The sequence below is a fragment of the Colias philodice genome, chromosome 16 (genome assembly GCF_061535455.1).
Source record: "Colias philodice isolate Cphi_HAF_F1 chromosome 16, ilColPhil1 Martin Lab GWU primary, whole genome shotgun sequence".
In the NCBI taxonomy this organism is placed as follows: domain Eukaryota; kingdom Metazoa; phylum Arthropoda; class Insecta; order Lepidoptera; family Pieridae; genus Colias; species Colias philodice.
Genome location: NC_143101.1, coordinates 460,246 through 479,489, shown reverse-complemented (window position 1 = coordinate 479,489; position 19,244 = coordinate 460,246). Strand labels below are relative to the sequence as shown.

Here is a 19,244-nt window from a genome sequence, read left to right as displayed (position 1 = left end):
TCTTTACTATCGTGCTTACTAGCGTGCTCGCCCAACGCTGCCCATTGTGTAGATTGCCCAGAACAGAATACAAATACTACCTATATTGCAAAATTACTCAGCACAATGACATTTTTCAAAGCACATAACATGATTGGCTGAGCGTTTTCCCAGTCTTATCAACTTATGTCACAGTGTAGACATGCCTTACAATGGTTGCCATGTTCACACGGGTGACTTTCACTGGTCAGATATTAAATACATTTAATTCTGTTTAAATTTTAATATAATAAAATTAAATATATGTAAAATTTGTGAATCGACTAATTAGTGTCGGTCTTTTTTTATGTAAGCATGAGATAAGATAACAATTATTTTTTAATTATATTCTAATTTTTATGGTTCACGCATAATCCTAATAAAGAAAAGGCGAAAATTCTTGTGATCATGTTAGAAATCTAATTAGACAATTGTTAAGATAATGACAGTTTTCTTATGCAAGAAATAAATAAGAAATTGTTAATATTGAATGTTGTATTAAAGTTGAAACTAAATTTAATTAAAGCAAGTTAATTTTATTATCCACGGGCTAATAATAACTTAACAAAATACATTGTCTACGGGCCGTTAAACCCGGAGCAAAAAGCAGATTTCAAAAAACTGTTTGCAACATTTAATCTAATTTTGGGTTACATTATACCTATCTTTTAGAGTTTTTGAATTCGTTTCAGAATTTCTCAAGGGATTAGCTAACTATAGACTACAGGCCCATGTTGAAAAAGTTATGGGTCATTTGAACCACCAGGTGGATCGTTCTAGATAGTCACCTGATTTTTCAAATGACCCATAACTTTTTCAACATGGGCCTGTAGACTGTAGTCTACTACTATAGTTATATCATTGTCAATTTTTCAGATATTTAGTTGACTAATTTCAGATTGTCTATTAATTTTAGGTTACATTTTATCCTTCCTATGATTCCTATACTTCTTTATCAGCCATGTCTGTCAAGGAACTTTCTATACCAAAACCTAGTCATTTTGACTTTAAATTAAATGGGCTATGTGTACTATCTAGAGTGCAATAAAACAAGAAATCTCATAAAAACTCTTTTATTTCATTACAAAATAACTTAAAAACGTACAAACATTATTGTAACACATTATTAATTTTACAAACGCCTACAAAATATCCTCACTTTGGCTGTGGCAACAAAAACAATAATGGGATACGGGCAAGATTAGTTTTGGGCTAATTAAAAAAAAATTATACCAAAAAGAAAAATTAACAAATTATCCACTTTTACCGCTTTATTGGGTAGAATTTTATAAGATGGCAACTTTATTTTGAACTCCAAAAAAAAAAAGATTGGGTATTTTATTAATTACCGTGAATTTATTAATAATAAGTTACACAATAAAAAAAGTATTATGAAAGTATTATTTGAGCTCTTCACGTTATTCATTATTGTCCCCTGTTACATTGAGTATTTTAATATTATTACGTAAAATGAGTATTACAATTTCATTTTTAATTACAATGAGTGATAAATATCTAGAAATATGTTTACATAGACAGTCTAAATATTCATTATTATTTTAATACATCATAGATATTTGTTATTCAAACAAAAGTCCAGTTCTTCATAATTTGATATATACGCGAATATTAAAACAACGAAAAACTTAAAATAAAACATAATTACAATATGTGTGTGCGTAACTTGTGTGTGTGTATGTCTTACACATACTTGTAAGATGATGTGTTAACTAGGTACGCTCTGTTACGTAAATACATTAAAGGTAAGTTGATTGGGTTAAAAGGCATCTTTAGAATCTTATCTAAGAGGTATTCTTTCAGCTGCCCACGCCATCATTGAGACATTGTACGAATATCGAATAAATTACATTAAACATTCTATATCCTAACTAAACTATGTATTTACAAATTTGAACACACTTACAAAATCGTTATAAAATACAACATTATATTTGTACTTAAATCGCATTTACAACCTTAACTAAGTGGCAAAGTGGGATATGTCTTAAAATTAATGTTCTAAACGATATGAAATAATATAAGCATAGATATGTTACGAAGCACAATAATAATTTAAAGCTTCAGACCACCAATGTGGCTGGAAACGCGTGGTAGCGGCCAACTGACGATAAAATCCTTTGAAATAAAGGTGTGGAGCGTTCAGGAGGGATTAGACCCGAATAATACGAGCCTATTCAGTGGTTAAGCCTTTTATAGATAGCTGGGTGTCACTAAACTCATGATATTCCGCACAAATCGAACGACAAAGCGATATATATTAATAGGAAGACTTTTATCTATAATACTATGGCGTTAGGGGCTACAAAATCTAATAGTCAGTCTTTCGTTCGGAGGTTGTCGTCACTAGGAGGGATTAGGGCTAGCCAAGATCACGAAATTATGCAGTTTTTATCGTGATTCGGATTCTTTCTTTGTCTTTCCCGTTTTGCGCACGCGACGGCGTCGTTCGGTACGTATGATATTCTCACGCCGCCGTATGCTCTTCTGGTTGGCAAAGTGTATGATTCAGAGGAAGATGATGACGAGGAACACGTGCTGCAGTAGCTGCTAGCATCCTCGTCTCGCACCTTCTGTCTTCTTACAGGTTCATCCGGCTCAAACGCCTCATTGTCTCCACAAAACCTAACCGTCCTCCCGCTTCTAGGCTTTTTACTTTTACCATCTACAAGCGTGAGTTCCGGCATCGAAGTTGAATTACCCGGGGTTACAACAGCTTGAGCTTCTACTGGATGCGGTGCTTTCCATTCTTCTTCTTCCTCTTCTTTTTCTTCTGACGTAGGGGTAGTTTGTATTTGATGTTCTACCATCGTTTGTTCTATTCTTAAGTCTGCGAGTGCTCTATCGAGGCTTAAGCACGCATGTGGTGGAGGAGGCGGGTGCGGTGGCGGCGATTCGGGTGCTAATGACGCGCTCGGTTCAGAATCTGCATCTAAATGCGGTGACGTTTCTCGCTGTGGACTTTTAGGTGGCGACTTCGGCGAGGGGATCCTTCTTGGACGCGGCGCTCTTGGCGGTCGCGGACCGGGGCCTGAAGAATCGGAGGGCGTTGGCGGCTCACCTTTCGAACAGGCGATGGAGCAGAATATCGCTCCTTTCCGCGGGAGGAACGGCCGGCCGAGCAGACTGGACCGGCACGTGTGGCATGCAAAACACCGCTCTGTGGCGTGCCAGTGTTGTCCCTCATGTGACATCTGACCCTGATCGACGCCGATGGGCTCGCCGCACGCGTCGCAGTACTCGGCGAAGCAGTTGTCGAAGCAAGGCAGGCAGTAGGGCCGTGCCTCCCGCATGATGTAGCGCTGCCCTCCGAGAACCTTGGCGCACTCCGCGCAGGCAAAGTGCTTCATGTGCCATGCCCTACCTTCAGCCTCTGTGCACTCGTCCGCGAGAATGATCTGCGAAAGAAAAACATAATCAGCACGCGTAAATACCTAGATGTTCTATAGTCTATACCTTGTTAATTGAAAATTCAACTACACTCAGGCATTGTAAGTTTTTATATTACGTTTAGAAACTGTTTAATTTTAACTTAATTAAGCATTAATGGTGGACGAAAAAGTAATGTAGTTATTATGGTCGAATTAGATGTGTAAAAATTAATGGGCTATTATTTCGTCAATTTCGGTTCAAAGACCTTTAATAAAACAGATCTTAAAAAATCTAATCATTGTTATTTGTTATATTCTGCCTAAATTATAACTGAATTATATTTAAATTAATTTAATTGACATGGTAATAAAAATGAGATTTTTTATCTCAATATCAGTGCATGTTAACTATTATAAACACGAAATATGTACATATTAAAAAATAATCTTGAAATCATTGTTTGCACCATAATTGCGCATAACTCAGCAGTTTTTACAGCACAAAATATATTTAAATATTGTCGTAAAATAATCTCTCACCACGCTTCAGTTAGTGTCTAATTAATAAGTCGGCCAAACACGTATAATTGAGCTTCGTTATCAGAACAATGGAGGTTTCTCACATGCCGTTCATTAGTGTTCTCTTTATTAATAATATTTTAAAACGGTACCAACTAATGCATGGTGTTGTGAAATTGAATGCAGTGTGAATCTATGAAGCTTAATTTTAGTTTGAGAGAGTTTAGTTGAGTTAAGTTTATCCTGCTAGGTAAAATTTTACACGTGTATACTATTGTTATGAAAATATAAATGGAATTAGAAATAATTCATTCTTAAATGTTGTAAAAAAAGATTTTTTAATTGTTTTACTAAAGCCAAAAACCTTTTAAATATTAATGTATGATACAAACTTGTTACCTATGTGATCACCAACGAAAATTCGTAATTTATATTATGAACAATTAATAACATTACATAATTAAAATGAGATTCAAAAACAATTCATATTATCACCGCAATGAATCAAAATTTAAAAATGGCGGATATTCCTGACAAATTAAGTTTTCGAAAGATTTTCTTCAAGCAGGAACCTCCATTATTTCAAAAACACCAACCTAATTAAAATCAATAAAAGTCGAAAACCTGCAAACCGCACGTAACCGAAATGCGAACAAACAACAATGCAATCTAATTGATATAGATAACGCGGCTCCCATGCACCAGTGAGAGCTTGACCCCGCTGCATTTCATACGGTTACCGCATAGTAAGTAATTGTAGGTTCAAATGTATATGAAGTTGAATAAAACTACTAGATTTTAAACTTAACATGGTCGTAGAAGAGAAGATGTAGGCCTTGCTCGTTTTTTTTCTACTTATTTAAGAGGTAGGTAGAAGACGCATCAACCAGGAATTGGTCGTTTAATTTCTACGTTTTAGGAGCGATTTTAAAATCCTTGGTTATCAAATTACTGATCAAAAATTACTGATCTATAAAGAACCTATTATTATATGGAATAGTATAAAAATGCTAACTATAATTAATAATAATGGTCAGTTAAGAGACCACATTTTACAAATGGTTTAATGCGTTATTGGCCAAGGATTCAATCGCAGTTATATAATCTTCTATCAGTTCTATATTCTTCATACACATGGGTCACAGTCCACAGAGTTGCCTTTGTTGTTAAATTTCCAGGAAATTCTGTATCAGGAATGTGCCATTGAAAGCAATCATTCAATAAAGAAAATAAACGGAAAATTGCATGTCATATGTAGTTTTCTATAAACATCGTGGACAAAAGGTCCCTTACGCAACCGGCCAAGCATGGCCCGGCATGATTACACACACAGGCAGCTCTGATTCACTGTAAACTATTATGGTATAGATTCTTGACATTTTCCCTTTGTATTGATACGGTTGTGAATGGTAAACTTGAATTACGTGTTAAAAATAGCGTTGTGGATAAAAATAATATTCAACTCTGTTTTTATTAAAATTATATTAAATTCTTTATTTTATTGTAAGCGTGGTGTTGGGTAGGTATTATCGTCATAATATAGGTATATCTAATTCATACTAACTGTAACTACCATTTCTAATATTATTATGACGATTGAAAAGTATTCCTAAATATTGACCAAATCAATGTTTGAGTATAAAAAAATCAAGAGAAGATTTAACTATATTTTATCGAAGGTATCAATTAAAAAATATACTGGACTTATTTGACATTCGCTATCTATAGATACTTACTAAGGTTGCAAATATTTTCTCACGGGATCTGGATTTACGCGGTAGAAACCGCTTGACGTAATAGATATATGCAAAACATGTTACAAACCATGTGTTAACTTAATGCTCAAATATTCATAGTTAATTACTCAATTAAAGGTTTAAAAAATAAAAATTGGTACATTAGTTTGCGCTTATGCCAAGAAGCTTATCGATTAGGTCTTCTTTATAGGAGGCTCTTTTACAAGTACATATTATTATATTAATTAAAATAGTTGTGCCCCGCGGTTTTACCCACATTGCTTCGCTACTATTGGTCTTTGCCTGACATATAGCATATAGTTTTCCTCAATAAATGGGCTATTGTACACTGAAAGAATTAATCAAATCGGAGGAGTAGTTCCTGAGATTAGCGCGTCCAAGCAAGCAAGCAAACAAACAAACTCTTCAGCTTTATAATATTAGTATAAATAGCTGACAGTTTAATTTATTTAATTATAACGTTATGATAGTGATAAAACCAACCAATAAAGCTTTTTCACATTTTTCACAAGTAAATATTCGTGAATTCTCATTAACATTGACACTGCACCACTAAATATAGAGTCTCCATCGATTAGATGCACTGCAGTGGATGCTATGCGGGTATAGCTGCAGTAACCTTGTCAGGAACCCATTGCCATCTTTATGTTTTAACTTTAGGTACAGTCGAGCAGAGAATTCTTTAATTTTCTATATAATAAAAATGAATCGCCAAATTGTTAAGTGCAAAACTCGAGAACGGCTGAATCGATTTTGTAAATTGTTTTTCTATAATATTCTTAGAAGTAGGGCAAAGTGATCTCTTAGGCCTTAGACAAAGGAAAAAGTTCAAAGGGAACTTAAATAATAAAAAAGGTTTTACGCAAAAACTATTGATATAATTTTCCTGATATTTTTTGTGCAAAAGAATAACATTTAAGCTATTAATATATGTGTAAAACCTGGTGCTAATGGCCGTTGTTAAAAAATTAAGACGTTTATTAATAAGTTCTCAAAGTTTTAATAATAAGTTTTCAACGAGATTGTACTGAAGTGGCTAATCCCTGACATTTGCGTGAAAATGTGAAAATTACGTTAATAATATACAAGTTTAGTTTACTTTTTATAGAGAGTACATAAAATCTGCATCGTTGCACACCCCGGACACTCCATACAAAATGATCGTTTTGACAGTCACACTGTAGAGACTGCAAATGTGTGTGTTAACGCTTTATGGTTGGCACATTTGTGACTAGCGTAAAAAAAATTCGCGTTTTTCTGATGAAATACATCCGTAAACAGCACAATATCTAACCATTTTCTACGAAAAACGATAATCACAAATCCAAAATAATAAAATTACTTTAAGTCAATTTGATTAATGTTGTCAATCTTCGTTGCGTATCGTCCTTGCAGAAAAATATGGTCCATTTTATGTCTGATCGCGCGGGGGTGAGGTAAGTTTAATTTTGGCGGGAGGCGGAGAGTGTCAGTTCTGTAGCGTTTAGCTACTATTATGTATTCTGTGATCGTTGTATAATTATGACATAAGAAAACTGCTTACGCAACAAAGAAAATGATCAAATAAGAGCATTGAAGTTTAATTTGGAAATGGATTTTCAAGGATAGCAAATAATAATAGAAAAAATATTGACAAGAAATACGCTTAGTAGAATAAATTAAACAGTGAATTCTTCAATGTCTATAATTGATTGAATTTGTTAAGTTCGGGCAAATCGTCATAGCCATGCTTTGCTTCCCGTCAACAACGGACCAGGCCTTCCCATTGGACAGACATAAGGGTGCTTTCCCATCAGAGATATGCGAGGATGTGTATCAAGGGATGTGTTTTTAAAGAACCTATCCTGTCGCTTTACTTACCTTGCCTCGTTCAGCACAACTCTGGTGGAAAACACCCTAAAAATTAAAAATTTCATTTCACACGACGGTCTCGCGTGGTAGACGCGCATAAAACATAGTTTATCATCGTATCGACACGCGACGGCTTCATGTGGGTAATCTCTTGCTTACATATTACCTACATGTACGTAATTAACTTGTTATTTCGTTAATTATTTCCCGTCTCCCTGAAAATCATTTACATTGCTAATTTGCGATTTTGAACGCTCTTTACGTGGCATCTCCCTAGCTACTGTATTCTGTTAGTATTTTAAAAGTACATTGTGTACAGACATACATGCATACATGAATGATTTTTAGAATGGTTATTACAGTAATTGATATAATTTAAAACTCTATAATTTTATCATTAATATTATATTCTAATAACATGCATAACACGCTCATAATTATAGATTCAAAATGAAACGATAGCAAATGATAATAAAACATTGCTGTATGCAGATTTATATTTTTAGTAGGATTATTAACATAAAATATACGTTGAACTGTAACAACAGAAGGGCCATGTTTTCAGGCAATTCGATAAGTTTGATTTATCGATGCAACTGCCGGGTCACTGACCTAGTTCGGTTGTTTTATTGTTTGAATACGATTTTCTTTCGAATGAAGGAATTATATGCCCGTTGTTTTATGGGGTTGGTATGGACGGAAAAATGACTTAATAAATTCTGTGAATAACTGTAGAGATTTTATCTTCCATTATGTAATTATAAGTAAATTTAGGTAATATTTTTTTGAATTATTATATGAAATACATATCAGTTTTGAGTGCGTTTGCTATCTTTTGTATATATTACCAATTACCATTCCTATCCTATACAAAACATACAAAATTAAATTTAAAGTACCTTAGATCCGAAATATTCATGTACTTACTACATCATAAAGACAAATTTATTTTTCAGTAGAAATAACCTTATCGATGGTCACAAATTTCAACGGTAACCCAGTTACAACCCATTACACTATCAAGGATCTCCAATATCCGGTCTACGGAACCCCGCTACGATGGCGGAAAGAACCACTTTGCACAAATTAGGGGTTGTTCGATAGCTTATCGCCGATGCTACAATTGTAAGGGGCAATTTGTGGCGCTTGAAGATATAAGAGTTATTGACCCAGAGTGTAAGGTATAAGGGTTAAATGTTCAGATATTAAAATGAAGGATACCTACAGGATTAAAGTATAATAATATAATAATCTATAAGTACTTTCAAAACTATCCATTGGTCCTGATTAATGATACATTACAACGTTTAGGAAAAAAAACGAAATTTACATGGTCTCTACCACTCTCTCTAGACTCTCTCCTATAATATTTTGTATTTGTATCCCAAAAGTTTTAATCAAAATTCCCACAATCACATTTGAATATACATTACTTAACTTTATCATAGGTAGATATATTAAAAGTCATGCTATTTAAAAAAATTAATAGTTCATATTACGATAAATTCATGAACAATTATTAAAATCTGTGAGTCTGTGTACTAAGGTCTAAGATGTCATAAATAATACGAATTTATTAATATGCCAAGAGTAATTTAAATGATCTATCATATACAACTTGATACATTACCTCATCACAAGCAGAACACCTCGGCTTCAAGGTCTCCGCATGATGCCGGCCGCAGTACAGCCGCCCGTCCTTCCAGAAGTACACCAGGTCTACCAGCAGCTCCTGGCAGGAAGAGCACACGAAGCAGGCTGGATGCCATCGCGCGGAGGGACCAGCGCGCGCAGCGGAGACGCACATGTCTCCAGAGGACATTGTTTCTTCACACTGTAAGAGAAAGAAGGATTAGATCTTCGGATCGCATCATAAGAGAAGTTTAGGAATAGAATATTTTTTGGTAATTGGTAAATTTTATGATGGTTGATTTGTAGATTGTGTCTGTTACAGTGTAGTGATATTTTTGCACGATGAAATGCAGGAATTTAGTTGTGTTATTTTATTTGTGGAATTTACGTTGAAATCTGTAGCTGTAATATGGTGAAATTTTAATAAAGATAGTAATTGTATCTTCTTTTGATTTATTGCTAAATTACTAAAATAACTTATCTGACACTGATATTTTGGGAGATAAAAATGTAGAGTTAAAATTTGAAGTAGTGATATTATTATGAAGATGTGTGAAGTAAAATGTATGTTTAGGATCTTAGTAATATCGACGATCGCGTTGTACATTATACAAAATATACACATACTTTAAAAATAATTAAACTCAATATATTAATAATAGTTTAATAAAACTAAGTACAAAATGGCAGTCCAATCAAAAATGTTGTATAGAATTTTACGTCCTTATTCGCTGCTATTAATTCCGTCCTTAGCCCATAATTGGAGCTTTGACTTTTTAGAAGGTCGATTGTTCTAGAAATGCTCGATAAATATTTTTTGTAATGCGTGAATCATGCTGATACTTATTTTAAATCTGCTAATAATACACCTAAAAGTAAAATATAGTAACATTTATATAAATTGTATTGTCTTAGGTAAATGGATGATTATCTAAAGCTGGTTAGAAATCTCGAAAAAAATCTATATCTTTATGGTTTTTCATGTAAATTTTTCTATCTAGGTAAATATTTATTTGTGAAGTGCTGATGCTATATTCTGCAACCTCTGTCGTCAACTTGGTACTACGTAAGATACGTTTATTTATTAATTATAGGTCTACCAGAATCTGATGGCATATTTATATTTACGAAATAAAAGATTTTCATATGGCAATTTTATTTGACAACTATCAAATTGGTTGCCAAATTATTTGTCTTCTTTGCAATTGATGAATAATTTTTAGGATTTTGTCTAAAAAATCTTAGAAAATGTCGAAAAAGCCGCTGCGATCACAAGCAAGAGGTGTTGTTTATAATAAAAAACATTCGATGAAGAAGGGTCAAACACGTCACAATTTTCAATTTTGAATATTTTATTGGTAAATTGGACTTACCCGTTTTGATACTTAAAATAAAAAATATTATAAGTAGGTAACTATAATATTATTTGTTGATTACAATATAATTTTATGAAAACTTATTACAGGAGTTTCCAATACGGCTATTCGTCAAGTCCAAGCTGTCCAAGTCAATTTTATAATGTGTGTATCTTTAATACTTTAGAAAATAAACATAGTTTTATTTTATTTTTATTTTATTTTATAAAAAATTATTAGCAATCTAGTTTTGATCTGCATTATCATTACATCCATATTTTTACATGGCATACTGATAATGAATATACAAATATAGGTATGTGTAAATAATAATATGTATTACCATGGACTAATATGGTATTACATAGATAAAAGTAATATGCATATTATGTAAGTATGTACCTACATAATATTAAGTGGAATCTCATTATTAAGTACAGTATTGTTCACTTATGTAATGTGACTAATGATGTTGAGGACAAAATAAAAAATAAGCAGTATCAAGATCGTTCAGTCCATTTTCCCTAGGGTTGCACACTCAAAATTTTGATTTCCCAATTTGCCATCAGATTCTGGTTTACCTATATAAGAAATCATCATTTATGGAAGGTATTAATAACTCTGATATTGAAGTGGTTCATTCATACGCATACTTATTCAACACTAGCTTTCCACCCGCGGCTTCATCCGCTTTGTCTAAAACCTAATAAATTATATACTAAAGCCTTCCTCAAGAACCATTCTATCTATTAAAAACTGCATCAATAATTGCGAAGTTTTAAAGATTTAAGTATACATAGGGAATCAGGGACAGAGAAAGCGACTTTGTTTTATACTATGTAGTGATAACCTATCCACGATTCAAATGTTAACACCGAAGACACACGGAACCAAAAAGAATACTTCCCAAGTAATAAAAGTATTTCCTTGTACCAAGGGCCAAAGGGATGGAAGTTTTTTGCGACAATTCGACAAGGTAAGCCTGTCTCGGCTGAGCACGTACTGGCCTTCCGCGAAATGGCTTGTAGATTGTACCGTGTTTACCGTACCGTCTTGAGATGATACTGTTTGTGTTTGAATTTATATGTGTGTGACAATTATTTGATAGCTGTGCCCCGCTTCAACCACGTTGAACATGATCCTATAAAGAAGATGATGACGAAGAAGATATATCATGTTATATAGCTTTCCTCAATAAATGAATTTATGAAAAGAAAAATAATATTTCAACTCGAACCCTGTACCTAGTTCCTAAGATTACCGCGTTATAACAATATTCAACTTTAAGTCGTTCAAACTTCAATGTATCGAAATTTTGTGTTTTTGAATGTTTTAATTAATCGATAAAAAAAACAAAAATACTTTTGCGCTTTTGAACGCTTTGTCGTTGTCATATCATTTTTGATTTGTTTAATTAAATGTTTATCTGATCTATTCTGATTCATTTATTAGTGAAATATTGGCATAAAATGGATGAATACTTCTATTGAAAGGTTCGTGAATATTACACTGTAGAAGTCAGTCGCCTTTGAAAAGTTTCTAACACCAAAATGCGTTACCCACCTCAGTACACTTTTTACAATACCAAAGCTCGATAATTCTCACGTCGCTTTTTACAGCATAATCCACGGAATGCCAGAAATGTAAGTCATTTGGAGTGGGTTTCGTGACCCGGGGAGAATCGATTTGAGTTTGAGTTTGAGTTGACTCCAACACGACGCAATTATGTGATCGATTACTGACTGGCTGTAGTTAATACTTGGAAAAGGCACTTGTAGATTTATTTTGTTGTAAATAGATGTTTTAATTGATGTTGGTGTAAACTTTAATTCTACTTATCGTAGTTTAAAAGACGAGTATTTTACAGATTTTACAGATTTCACTTATGTATAACAGGATCATTATATCATAGAAAATAATATATTAGCAAAACTTGCTCTACAACTTAGTAAATCTTCGTTCAAAATATCCCATTACTGGCAGTTAAACCGTAAGGAAGCAGCCACGGAAAGCACGTCACTAGATAGTCCACGTGACGTCGGGTGCATTACCTATGCTCAGCACAGCATCAGACATGCTTCCTTGTCTGGGCGCGCAGACGCACCGTGACTCATGGAGCGGCCCCGGGTGTGAACGCAGCGTATTTATAAGATGTATTTTTATACAGAAACTATGTAATTATATTATGGTTACATACTAATAATACAAAGCTAAAGGGTTGTTTGTTTGAACACGTAAATCTTAGGAACTACTGGAACGATTCCCAAATCTTTCTAATCTAACTTCTGGGTATACGGTATTTCTTCTGTGTGTGAATGTTAGATGTTAATTTTTGCGAAGAATGTCCATTATTATAAAATGTGGACTGAAAACTAGTGTAATCTAAGAAAATTGCCATGGAAATGATATATATTTCACCGCGGTAAAAATTAGCCTGTCACTGCCTCCGAACTCTCTGTATATACAAAAATCATATCATAGAATCGCTCCGTTGCGACGTGAAAGAAAGACGAACAAACAGACATACTTTTCACATTTATAAAGGATTTATACCTCCCGCCTCCTCCCTTCCCTTAACCCGTCAAGTTCCCGCTCCATTGTGGCATATCTATAGATTTAATCTCTATACATATTTGCTTTTTTATGAGCGGATTTTCAATGCAAATTCTTGCTGTCTTAATTTATTACCTTTACTATTGTTTAATTGTAGATACTTTATAAATGTAGATACTTTGTAAGGCAATTGGATTTTTGTTAAGGTAAAGTTGTTTCTTTTGAATTAATTTTTGAAATGTGTAGTAAATATTAATCAAGAATGAAGATATTGCAACTTAAATCTGTTTAATATCGAGTTATGAAAATGGATTTCTATAGAATCTTTGGAGGTAACTACATAATTAAATAACGGACCATTACTAAATAATTGTTGATGTTCACATGAACACTTAGCGTATCTGCCTATGTACGAGTATCATTTACAAACTTTACTAGTAAAACACAACAAAAACTCAAAACGAATTTATATTAATCAGCCGTAACCATTTATTAAAATTCTGCAAAAAACATAATTAAACCTTACACTACAAAAACAGCGTTCTACTCCATAATTTGTTAAACCCATAAAGATGAACTATATCGTGTAAATAAGTGATCACCGCCGGTGGTCGGATCGTTAGCAAGCGACAATATTTGTGCAAAATTATCCACAGAACACAGTTCCCGCCTTGTCATTACTTCACCGAAAATCTTTTGTAGTTACCGTCTCTACTATAGTGTGACTATGGCTTTAGGCGGAGTATACCTGAACGACGAGTAAGTATTGTTATAAGAATTGTTGCTAAAGTTTTGTTTGATAGTTCATTGATGAAATGTAAAGCATACATAAACGATGTTTTAAATTATTTTTGTATGATTATTTCTAAATGTATTTTTTCCTGTTACATTAATGTAAACGTAAGATAATTCTAATAGTCCATAAAACAAATTGATCAGGATATTCTGCATTTACTTTATACATGTTACAGTTATAAGGATAAAATTTTGTTCATAGTAAAATAATTAATAAAAGCTGATGGATATACTGCTTATTAGAGGTAAGTAGCACAAAAAAGCATTTGCATTGTTCAGTCACATGGGATATATGAAATTAGTTTCTATTTCCTAAAGCTAGAACAAAAAAAAGATATGTGTCACTCGGGGACTGCCGCGGTAAAGCTTGCATAGCGTGCCTTCAAGCCACACTTCCGAGCCCGTCGGAGTGGGGAGCGTGAGGCTTTTTCGTTACGGAATTTCTCGATTCGGTCCCCGCGCTTAAGGCCCGCGATAGAAGCTATAAGCTGCAATAGCTTAAAATCGGATCAAATGTTTGTTTTATTTTGAATCCATATCAACAAGAGATTAAAACTCGACTCTCAAGAAACGGCGACAAAAAGTCGCATTACTTACTTTTCCTAAAACGTATAGCTGTCAAATAAAGGCTATTTGTTGATTAGTTTCGGATCAGTGATAATTTGGGGCCGGTGTCTGTAGCTCTTGATTGTGGAGGGAGGATCAGCTTCTATCAGTGTTTGATTTGCTGTTTTTTGTGTTAAATGTTCATCATTTTGTTTTTTATCCAGAACGGTGGTGGTCGCTAATGTTTGGCTAGGGTTTGAGGAAAATTATTTTTAGATTAGGATTATGTTTAGTTTCGTATGAGATGTGTTGGCCATGTAATTAGGATTTATCTTTGTAATTAGAATATGTGTAGTGTGATTCTTTTATTTTATTCTTCCAAAAAGTACGGTCTATACGATTGCATACTAACTACAGCCAATGATGATGCACTGTAATTTGAATGAGTCTCAAAGTGATAATACGTTTAATACCTTTGGAGAATATTTATTATTGCAACGAGCATCCAATTATATCACATGAGTTCATTGTAATTTCATTTCACTATAACTACGCGTTCGATGTCTGATATGAATGCCTTTGATTGTAATTGAAACTGTCGACATCTTCCAATAATAAAGAAAATCAATCCGATGACAAATCGCCGATCAAAGCTCAACCGGAGACATAAAACCGATTGGCATCGAGCCTCCTACGTCGAGCCTACGATAACGTCCCGTGACGTCACGTCCTGCTCCCTTCCGCTCAGCTGATGTCCGTTTGTCTGTCACGTAGCTAGTGAAAGTCTTAGTCATTGTACAGTAACACATGAACTGTTCATGTGTGAAGTGTGAATAGAGAAGGAAAAGAAACGGAAGGTTCTATTATCTATACCTAGATATTTTCGAAATATTGCAGGCAGTTGTGATCTATTGGAGCTATACTATCTATGGTTGATGTTAGTCTTGTTATATTCTTTATATCAACGTTCTCTAAACCTCAGCCAATTAAAAATCGGTCCTTGTTTATCATCTTTAAAATGCTTTACCTAACCCGACTTTTTTAGACGACAGTTAAACATTAGTCTATCTACAACTAATAATTAACTATAATACTACATCTATAGAGTAGCTAGTAGAGTTTATAAGCTTATTTATAGGAAGTACTTTTAAAAATTTTCTACTTGTAAAAAGCTCCAATATCCCCGAGTGACGAAAATATCGAAAATACATATTAACAAATTCATTATTATATCATTAATTAATAGTAAACTTAGCACGTATTTCTATCATCTCTATCTATCTTTAACTCAAAACAATCTAGTACCAAATATCAATATCCATTTACAGGCCAGCTTCCAAAAGTCCTCGAAGTTGGAGGTCGCGTGTGAACCTCTCGCCGTCGACTGCATCGCACCATTTCACACAAAAACTATATTGACCGAGACGATGGTTTTATAAGATACGACACGACTACGACTTTTTAATGTTTTGTTCTGATTCGGTGGTGATTTTATATGTAATTTGAAGTAGTAGATAATGAGAGAGATTTTAACAACATTGAAATGCGTCACACACGGTGAAGATACTATAATATTTTATCTTAAGATACTGTAATATTTTATATTACAGTATCTTAAGATCCGGTATCCGGTATCAGCGTTCTGACCATCATTTTTCTTTTTGTGATTGCGTACTAAGACCCCTGTAGAACCGCCATCCTGTTACAAATGACCCGAATTGTGGGTCATTTGTTAACAGGATGGCGGTTCTACAGGGGTCTTGAAAAATGATTTACGAAAATTCAACAAATATCGTTCACATTAAAAGTCATCCGAACCCATTAAATGGATTACTATGGTATCGATGGTAGACAACTCTATATCTTGATTTTTTACCCAAAATAAAACAATGCGTCGGTAAACGATAATTAAAAGTGTGGAGCTTATCTCTTTTCTGTCAGTTTTTTTGTTGAACTTTTAAAGCATTCCAATTCTCAAATGTTACTAATTGATTATATTTTTTCTATTCGACGAAAACAAACTTTAATTCAAGATAGTGTGTGATTTCTTAGATATTTTATTTGTTTTGAAGAGTCTCATTTTAAGATATGAGAAATTAAGATAGGGAGACATGGGACATTTTTGAAGATACTATTGATGTTGATTTTTAAATAAACGGTCTTTTGAAGAGATTGTAAGTCGTTGGTTTTCAGAATAGTATTGTCAAAATAACCCTAACTACACATTCACTCATGCATAGGTACACATAGAAATGTAAGTAGGTACTTACACTCTAATAAATAACTTTCTTCCGAAACACAGAATAATCCTAGCCAGGAATACAAAACTTTTTGTAAATAAAGGTATTTTCAAACTTCGTGTGTCAATAATAATTAATGCAGTGTTTTAGTTTCCCTTTCGATATCAGATGAACCATCTAATGCTGGCGAAAATAAACTAATTAAGCTGAATCTTGTTAATAAGGATAAAAGCTAAGCCGAAGGGGCGTGGTCAGTAAGCTGGAGAATTTTATTGGAATTTTAATTAAGAATTCTTGTATAAGACAATTTGTTTTTTGTGTTTAGTGTATTATTCAAAGTAGGTACATTACTGAGATGGAATTTTCAAAAAATAAAAATCGGCAGAAGAGGCTTAATATGCTGATTAATAGGCCGTGTAACTTGAAACGTAGATAAGACTTATCAGCTGTAATTAAAAATCAGGAATTCATTGTTTAAAAAAGTTTTTTCATACATAGATTTTATTTATTTTTAGTCCTTAATATCTTATAATATAAACTACAACCACCGAAGGGTTTCAAACACATGAACATTGATGGATATAGAGTGAAATCAAGCATATTAATTTGTATTTAGATAGTGTTCAGTGTTCTGTGAGTAATCTGAGGCTTTGACAATTTTCTCTAATCTTATCCTTATTTCTAAATATTTGTTCTATGATAAGCCTGGTTTTCCCCTCGTTTGAAATAGTTATTCATATTTGTAATGGTGCAATATTTTGAAATAAATACACCAAATATGTTATTGTTCTTTTCAATATATTTTCTTACTAGCGGTCCGCCCCGGCTTCGCCCGTGGTACATATTTCGCAAAAAAAAGTGGCCTATGTCCTTTCTCTTTAAATTTCTTTCAAAATAAAAAAAATAAAATAAAATAAATAAAAATCTCTATACCAAATTTCATGCAAATTGGTTCAGTAGTTAAGGCGTGATTGAGTAACAGACAGACAGACAGAGTTACTTTCGCATTTATAATATTAGTATGGATGTGCTATTTATTAAATAGGTTTGAAGTTGGTGCCGAACATTAAGCACTTAGAGCGTATACGCACTATGCGGGTAGCCGCATTGCGGGTAGCCGTCCGGCTGACCGCAAGCACAATTATGTACGTAATATTCATTTCTATGCGCACTGCGATGCGGCTACCGCAGACCGCACAGTGCGCATAGAAATGAATATTACGTACATAATTGTGCTTGCGGTCAGCCGGACGGCTACCCGCAATGCGGCTACCCGCATAGTGCGTATACGCTCTTAGTATTAAGCCCGTGCACCGACATCAAACCTTTTTAATAAATAGCACATATAAATAATATGTAGTAAATAATAATGTCAAATCTTTTTTATTTCTTACTTTTCCGTTTTTGAAGTCGGTTGTTTTTAACGCAGTTATTTTTATAAGTGAATATTAAGCTTTCCGTGCGATTAGAGCTTTTTATGAAAATTAAGCTCTCCGTGTGATTAGAGCTTCTTGTGAAAATTAAGCTCTCCGTGCGATAAGAGCCTTTAATGAAAATTAAGCTCTGCGTGCGATTAGAGATTTTTGTGAAAATTAAGCTCTCCGTGCGATTACAGCTTTTTGTGAAAATTAAGCTTTCCGTTCGATTAGAGCTTTTAATGAAAATTAAGCTCTCCGTGCGATTATAGCTTTTTTGAAAATTAAGCCTCCGTGCGATTAGAGCTTTTTGTGAAAATTAAGCTCTCCATGCGATTAGAGCTTTTTGTGAAAATTAAGCTCTCCGTGCAATTAGAGCTTTTGTGAAAATTAAACTGTCCGTGCGATTAGAGCTTTTTGTGAAAATTAAGCTCTCCGTGCGATTAAGAGCTTTTTTGTGAAAATTTAGCTTTCCGTGCGAATAGAGCTTTTTAGGAAAATTAAGCTCTCCATGCGATTAGAGTTTTTTATGAAAATTAAGCTCTCCATGCGAATAGAGCTTTTTGTGAAAATTAAGCTCTCCATGCGATAAGAGCTTTTTGTGAAAATTAAGCTCTCCGTGCGATTAGTTTTTTGTGAAAATTAAGCTCTCCGTGCGATTAATGCTTTTTTGTGAAAATTTAGCTTTCCGTGCGAATAGAGCTTTTTAGGAAAATTAAGCTCTCCGTGCGATTAGAGCTTTTTGTGAAAATTAAGCTCTCCATGCGATTAGAGCTTTTTGTGAAAATTAAGCTCTCCGTGCGATTAGAGCTTTTTGTGAAAATTAAGCTCTCCATGCGTTTAGAGCTTTTTGTGAAAATTAAGCTCTCCGTGCAATAAGAGCTTTTTATGAAAATTAAGCTTTCCGTGCGAAGAGTTTTTTGTGAAAATAAAGCTCCGTGCGATTAGTTTTTTGTGAAAATTAAGCTTTCCGTGCGAATAGAGCTTTTTGTGAAAATTAAGCTCTCCGTGGGATTAGAGCTCTTTGTGAAAATTAAGCTCTCCGTGCGATTAGAGCTTTTTGTGAAAATTAAGCTTTCCGTGCTATATGAGCTTTTTGAGAAAATTAAGCTCTCCATGCGATTAGAGCTTTTTGTGAAAATTAAGCTCTCCGTGTGATTAGAGCTTCTTGTGA

The 19,244-nt window shown here is 33.8% G+C and overlaps 1 protein-coding gene across 7 annotated transcripts in view; it reads right to left on the bottom strand.

Moving 5' to 3' along the window:
* Positions 1 to 19,244, bottom strand: part of LOC149481376 (uncharacterized) — a 465,629-nt gene that overhangs the window by 178,443 nt on the left and 267,942 nt on the right. For 6 of the 7 annotated variants that reach the window (XM_089705004.1, XM_089705005.1, XM_089705006.1 and 3 more), the window contains 2 exons: positions 9,165 to 9,368; positions 1,076 to 3,434 (listed from right to left, as the gene is read on the bottom strand). In XM_089705004.1, the coding sequence (XP_089561130.1) occupies positions 2,409 to 3,434; positions 9,165 to 9,368 (1,230 nt within the window). In that variant the 3' untranslated portion in view covers positions 1,076 to 2,408. Of the gene's footprint in view, positions 1 to 1,075; positions 3,435 to 9,164; positions 9,369 to 19,244 lie in introns of those variants that run through there. The other variant, XR_016316814.1, reaches the window with a different exon arrangement.